The sequence below is a fragment of the Morone saxatilis genome, unplaced genomic scaffold (genome assembly GCF_004916995.1).
Source record: "Morone saxatilis isolate NCDOM2014 unplaced genomic scaffold, NCSU_SB_2.0 Contig21, whole genome shotgun sequence".
In the NCBI taxonomy this organism is placed as follows: domain Eukaryota; kingdom Metazoa; phylum Chordata; class Actinopteri; family Moronidae; genus Morone; species Morone saxatilis.
In genome coordinates, this window is record NW_023339774.1 from 881,609 (window position 1) to 889,409 (window position 7,801).

At 38.9% G+C, this 7,801-nt stretch overlaps 1 protein-coding gene across 1 annotated transcript in view; it reads right to left on the reverse strand.

Moving 5' to 3' along the window:
* LOC118332807 (serine/threonine-protein kinase Nek6-like) overlaps positions 1 to 1,656 on the reverse strand; it is a 23,279-nt gene extending 21,623 nt beyond the window's left edge. Inside the window, exon 1 of the mRNA XM_035668237.1 lies at positions 1,591 to 1,656. Within this exon, the coding sequence (XP_035524130.1) occupies positions 1,591 to 1,656 (66 nt within the window). The remainder of the gene's footprint in view (positions 1 to 1,590) is intronic.
* Positions 1,657 to 7,801: the final 6,145 nt, after the last annotated feature.

A 7,801-nucleotide genomic window follows, 5' to 3' on the forward strand; every position in this document is an offset into this window, starting at 1 on the left:
GGAGAAAATATGTTCTGGTTTTCCCTCTGATATACTCCCACTGCTCTGCATCACATTCTAGCAGATAGCATTACTTGTTGCTAAAGTACGTTTTCTGACAATGTTTAACCCTATTAAATAAACTGTGCTCGATTTTTTATATTTTCCAAGTGGTTTCTTACTTTCAGACTAGTTGACAAGCCTGAATTTAAATTGAGTGGTTAATTGAGTCACCAGGAACATTCCTAATTCCGGCTGTAGATTCCGGTTCAACATGGCGGACTTCACCTCTAATGATAAAAATGTCATTCTAAGGTAATGAAAACAGAACAATACTTATTTTCAGGTAATTATACACTAATGAAAACATACCTATGAATAGGTGTGTTTTCTGGTTAGACTCCCCCATCTCTATTTCCAAATTCCAAAAAAAACCAAGACGAAATAGCAACTGAAGCCAGAACCTGAGAAGTGCTTTCCAGAGATGCTGCTAATGGCTTTTTATTTCTGTTGACCTTGTGTTATCGACACTATGTGAACTTGAATGCGCACAGCTGTTTCCTTTTCCTCTGTCAAAATGAAAAACTGCTCTAAGCCTCTTAAGAATGTTACAGAAATGTCCAAAAAGCCAGCAGGAGAGAGACTCTTCAAACGGTCAGACAGAAAGAAACGTCTTTTTCATTTTCAAAACTCTAAGCTGCCTGTATGTGACTGGGAGTGTAAATATGTGCAAATGAGTGTCAACATTCTGATAGGCTGATACATAAAGCATGCTTGGATACATTTCATCCCCCTGCAATGGACGATAATGCCCACAAATAACATTCCAGTAAGTCAAAGGAACATTTTACTAGAAGACTACAAGCAAATTACAAGCCAGTTCCCAGGTAGTCCTGTGGGCGGGCTGTTTGTGTGGAGCAACAGAAAGGACTGCCAACTAGCACAACGATAAAAAACTCAGTTCAAATGCAAAATAAATCAACCAGACTGAAAAATCGAATAAAACAGAAATTACATATTATTACACACACGCATTACCATCATCCACCCACCAGACAAAACAGAGTTTTTCTTCAAACTGAATGTTCTCCGCTCTGCTGTGTCTTTTTCTATTTCAGCCAGTTACTCTTTCCTTCAGTTACTCACTCTTCACACCAACACTCAGCTGGGAATTTAGTTTGATAAGCAAAGTTAATAAAAGACTGATAAACAACCAAATCGCACTTCTTGAACCACAGGAACTAAATTAGGAATCTTTTAGAAATTCCATTAGCATTTCCATTGCATCTGAAGAAGTGTGAAAATTAGGTAAATTAGATCGATGACAGATTTAAAAAGCAATGGCAACTTTTGAGATGCAAAACAACACAGTCATGAGTTGTCCAATGTATTTGTATATTTGTAACCGCCATACAATCAGAAAATTGTATTCATCTTTTTTTTTTTACTTCCTTGTTTCTGGAGGTTTCCACTGGTGTAGTTCCAGAGTTGCTCAAAAGTCTCTGTGAAAAGTCAGTCTGTTTGGGTCTGAGTTACAGCGGCACAAGAAAAAACACAAGCATGCGCTATCTTTGGAAGTTTGATTTCAGTCTGTTCTTGCAACTTTCTGACCCAAACAACTGATCTGCGGCGTGTGGTCTTATGCACAGGAATACGGACGTTCTGTCTGACGGCCATATGCGGAAGCAAACAGCGCTTTGATTTCTAGTTCGTGTGCACTTAAAGAACCAGTGTGTAGGACTTGTGGCATCTAGTGGTGCTGTTGCAGAGCGCAACCTTCGTTTTTCGCCCTTTACTTCCAAGCGTGACAGAGTAACTACGGTGGCCATGTATGGAAATGTAGGGAAAACCACGGACGCCCCTTTCTAGAGTCAATGTTTGGTTTTTCCGTTCTGGGCTAGAAGAAACACATCAAAATTAGGGATTTTGGATGCAAAGAAAAACCCACAAGCAACTTCTGCTGAAATACACGCTTCTCTAGAAAAAAGTGGAGTGGCTGTTTCAAGATGTACAATAAGGAGGTACTTCAACGAAAATGGGCTGCGTGGTAGAGTCGCTAGAAAAAAGCCTTTACTGCCTTTAACGCCACAAAACAGCCCGCTTGCAATATGCCAAACAGCACCTAGACAAGCCTCAAAACCTCTGGAAGAAAGTCATTTGGAGTGATGAGACCAAAATTGAACTTTATGGTCACAACCACAAACGCTATGTTTGGAGAGGAGTCAACAAGGCCCATGATGAAAAGTACGCCATCCCTACTGTGAAGCATGGAGGTGGATCTCTGATGTTTTGGGGGTGTGTAAGCTACAGCAGCGCAGGACATTTATTTTTAAATTGATGGAAAGAGGAATGCAGCATGTTATCAGAAAATATTGGAGGACAATTTGCATTCATCAGCCCGAGAGCTGCGCATGGGACGCACTTGGACTTTCCAACATGAAATGATCCTAAACACAAGGCCAAGTTAACCCTCCAGTGGCTCCAGCAGAAAAAGGTGAAGGTTCTGGAGTGGCCATCACAGTCTCCTGACCTCAGTATCATTGAGCCACTTTGGGGAGATCTCAAATGTGCCGTTCATGCAAGACAACCCAAGAATTTACAGGACCTGAAAGCTTTTTGCCAAGAAGAATGGGCAAAAAGAGGACCTCATCCACAACTATCACAAAAGACTGCAAGCTGTCATTGATGCTAAAGGGGGCAACACACAGCATTAAGATGTAAGGGTGTGCAAACCTTTGAATGGGGAGCTATGTTTTGTTTATTGATTGGGCTATTCTGTGATGCCTTATAGTTTAATTTGAAGCACACTAAAAATAAAAAAAATGTTTTTGGCTTACTCACTCATGTTTTCTTCATAGAATGGTACACATTTTACAAATTCTGCCAGCACAACTGTATCTATGAATATTAAATTTATTTATGACAATAGATCCTGTTATGTGTGATAGATTCTTTCAAGATGGGCTGTTTTTCTGCTGCCCCCATCCACAGTAGTACATTGCTCTGCTTCTGTGCTCGGACGCTGACCGCCAAACAGTAGGTTATAAACTGACTCTGGATAAGTACCTCATACAACCCCACTTTGAAATACCCAAACAGTCTTTAACTGTCAGGATTGCAAAAATCTTAATTCCTAAAGGTTCTCAACAGGGATTACACCAGTTCTAGCCACACTTTGCTCATATCTTACCTCATTTCTGATCTCACCAGCTATTTTAACAGGCTGATGGTCATTCTTGGCCTCAGTCTTTAAATGCTTGACATTTCTTCAGGTCATCTTATGATGTCAGGTGATCATGTGGCAGCACCGACTGGCTGAACAAACAGTGGTGAGCTGGTTATAAGTCTCATGATCCAGCCAAAACTCTTCAATCTGCTCTTTGTCCCATATCTTTTCCTCCTCTCACTTTCTTTCCCTCTATGCTGCTCCCGCAAGCCATCAGAAACATTATTAGTGTGTGTACTTACTACTTACTGATGTATTTGTTTCATTTCTAATCAAATATAACTATCAATATTATTGCTGTTATCATTATCATAATTGTTTCTTAATATTAACTATCAAGATGGTTAATATTAAATTTGAGTGTAATTATCACAGTATTCTTTATATTCACGTAATTTTATTTCTATAACATAACATTACCCACACCTTAATTAATCAAATCTAATTTATACTCCCAGACTCTAATCCTATCATACATCATTGTAATGGTTTTATGTTACTGTCTGTATGTCTGTCCTGTATATCTATCTTGTTTTTCTCCTAGATTTTGTCATGCAATTCAGCTCCATCCAGGAAGTTCCAATCGCAGTAAGGAATGCAAATTCAACCATTCCCTGTGAATTCTGCACGACCTTGAAAATTTGTCCAATCCCGTCAACTTGGCAAATGTCCAATCAACCAATGATTGCAGTTTTCTGCGAGATCCACCAATCATAGCAGTCTTCCTGCGCAAAACGTTGAGCTGTACGTCAGCAAACTATAGTTGCCTACAATTTTTAATGAATTATAGAAAAAATGTCACAACTACTTTTGTAATTTAAACTTTCTCTCGCATTTTAATTATTATGCTAAAATTACTGCCACACGCATCTCAACTTTTTGTAGAATATCTGTTGTGAAATCAGGCATTTCAAGTAGGGCTGTACCATTAATAGAAATATTATCGAAATCGCAATATGCAAATTGAAGAAGCTGTAATAATCCCCCAAAATATTTCACTAATTTAAAAAAAATATTCTCTTGTAGGTCTGTTCTGTGACACACTCCCTCTCCTCCATGTATGTTTATGGTACCTTTATGCAATTTTCAATGCAAAGTTTGTTGCATTGAGCTGGACGGACCTACTGAGAATGACCTGTCAATCACAAGGTAGCCACGCCCTAAACCTTACCCTGCTTTATGGAAGAAGACTGAAACTAGAGACTGAGACCATAAACTCATTAGGAAACTGTTTAATCAAGTGAGAAGTCGCCTCATTTCCCCATTAGCATGGTATTGTTTTTTATTGCAGCCAATGGAGCTCCCCCTGTTGGCCTTCACATAGAATGCAGGTTTAAGACACTTTGCGATAGCTTAACTTCACAGATCCGGAAGCTCTGTCCAATATATATATATATATATATACTGTCAATATGTTGGACGTATAAACGATAGAGCATTTTTCTATTGTCATACTGCACAACAATACATAGGAACCATGTTTACAATTGCATTGTTGCTATTCCGTTATAGTTTTAAAGTCACCCTCCAGTCAAAAAACTTTTTTTCTTCTGGTTCCAGTGTCATGTTTGTATGTGCAGAGTTTGACACTAGAAGAATGTCTGCATTTGTGGAAAAAACACAGACTGTTTGTATATGTCATAATAAATGTCTGAAAGGGGGTCTTTAGGCAGCCCAATGGAAGCCGAAACCAATCCTACTAGCAAACATGGCGGACATTTGTAACAATAACTTATAACATATTTGTCAGAATTATAATCTGTAGGTCAAATAAAAGTACTTTCAGCTTTTTCAAACCTTCACGAAGCTTCTTCCAACTCCCAAATAGTCAAAATATCAGTAACCTAGAGCAGCATTCAAAGATATTCAGTGAGGACGTGTGAAGACATGGCTTCCTGCTGGGTGGATACTAACCAGCCCTCCCAGTTACACAGGACACTGGCTCCCTGTCACAGCTGACACGTGACTAATTTTAGCCAGTTATTTGACCTTGGGTGCCTAGGCATCCTCATAACCAGAGGCAACCCCCCCCAGCAGGCATCACAAAAATAACAAAAAACCGGATGACTAAGCCTACATCAAATTTCATCTTCATTCATGCCCACAAAAATACCCACAAACCACACACACAACGCTGTTCTGCTTCCCTTTTTCAAACGTCCATTGTCGGTGTCATTGTTAACATGCTGTTTTTATCCTCTTTGGAGGGGTGTGTGTGTGTGGTGCGTTCTATGGTGCTCAGAACGTGAATAAGGCCTGGCTGCCATTGTAAAATACAAAAGGGTACAAAAAAAAAAAAGGTTATATATTACTTTAATAAGCATAATTATTTATTTAATTACGTACAATTTGTGACAATTAACACTCACATAAAGTTGTTTATTTTTAGAGTATTTGGATTTGTCTCTATAATGTTTTATTAAGATATTATCAACATATTTACACCCAGAGGGCCACATTCAATACATTAAAGTGCCTTAAAGGGGAAAATGAAAAGGTGAATAAAATCCCATTGCACTGTATTAAATTTATACAATTAATGTTTTATTCTGAAAAATTCCAGCAGCATCACATTTTGAAGAAAAATAAGACCAAAAAACTGACCGATGTTAGCAATGGCTCGCAAAGTAGTAATTCCAATTATGAAAGAATAGCCTGCAAAGAGAGAATAATATCTCAACAGTTCCATATAATGTAGTGATAACACCAGCATAACTTACATATTGACAGGGCAGCCGGGGCAGCTAAATTGACTCGGCATGGCTTCCACATATTTGGGAATGAAAAATAAACAACTGTAATTTAATTCTTACAACTCTCAATGTTGTTGTATTTGTTTAGTTATTAGTTTGGAGTCCTGGCCTGATTGTGGCTGCTACATGCGGCACTTGGATTTAAAAAAAAAAAAAAAAAAATATAATTATTGTGTTCTTGTGTGTTTAAGCAAGCTTACAGGAATACAATGCAGCCTTGGATAATTTAATTTTAATGGTTGTTTGTGTTTTTGTGTATGCAATAGGCTAGCGTGCTGCTAGGCTAGGTATGCGCATAAAAGTGGGTCATACCAACATAAAGTAAATCAGACTGCGGCCAGGGTAGAGAGCAGCTTTCCTGCCGATCACAGAGTTCAACAAAGGTTGGACACCTCATGCAATTATTTGTTTAGCTTTGTGTGTGTGTAATGTTCAGCTCGGAGAACAGTTTAGTAAATAAGCGCTCAAGTACATTACCTGAAGGGAGTTGAGAGCTATAAACGGATTTCTAGATTAACTTACATTGGTCCGTGTTGTATGGCACATTCCTCCTACACACCGACAGACAGACCCCTTCCCCTGGACACTCTCTCTCTCTCTCTCTCAATCATCTCTCTCTCTCTCTACTCTACTCTCATAGTAGAATGTGTTGAATGTGTGATGATGTGTGGCTGTGGTTTGTGGCCGCCGCTTGCCACGCAGGGAGACTTATAATTGAATCGACAGAAGTAACTTATAGGCACCGTACTGAATGGATGAGGGAGGAGACACTTCAAAGTCTGTAACAACTCCTATGTTAAAAGGAATGGCGTGAAGCTGATGACAAGTGTTCTGTTGAAAAGTAGGTCAAAACGTCACAGCTCCCTCTCTCCTCTACTCAGTCCCCCTCACAATGGGATGAGCCCATTGTTGGGTGATATAAATGATAATGAGAGTATTTACAACCAGTTGAACAGAAAGTAATAATGGGTGATCTGGTGTAAGTCGGCAGGAAAATCAATTCAGTATTTTGTGTGCATTAATCAGATGTAGAAAGATACATACGTTAGGGCCGTAGCCAAGATATTATGAGAATACAATAAAAGTCATAAGCCCAAAAAAATGTAAACTAAAAGACCCCCCAGATGTGGAAATTTTTGGTATTTTTTCAGAGAATTTACCCAAAACAATGATATTTGATAAATATCAAAATCAATAATCTTTTTATTAACCATGTAAAGCAAAATGTGACAACATGCTTAAGTTAGTGTGAACCATCAAACATATATAAGCAATGGACGTACACATCTCCCATCTACCAAAAATGGAAATCCAAACTATCCTGGATAGCGACTGCCCATCTATATTGCATTTGGAGATCTATGTGCAGTAGTGATTGATCATCCCAATATAGATGCACTGAGGTTCCTTCCTTCCTCTCCTTCTTTCTGCCACTTCTATACATGTCCCATTAATGCATGATTATAACTTCACTTCTTCCCCGGAGTTCTTGTTGTTTATCGTCCTGCAGGTTCTCATGGGGATCCTGTGGAGCCTCCTGCCATATACACTGCATAGACATAAGCCATTGACTAAATATACACTGATATTAATCGTATAATTATTATTAGTTGTTATATAACTAATATGTTCTATGCTGCGTGCTGTTGTCGCATGGTCGCTAGATCCACCCGTCGTATTCTGCTTCAGCCGTACGTCACCGTCTTTTTCAATGATCGTCATCGCATTGCATGATTGAATAGTAATTGCTTGCTTTCTTATGTTGCTGATACATCGTTGGGTCTCTCTGTTTTCTCTCTGCTCTCTCTCTGTCTCCTCTTCTCTAAATCTTCTATTCTTCTCT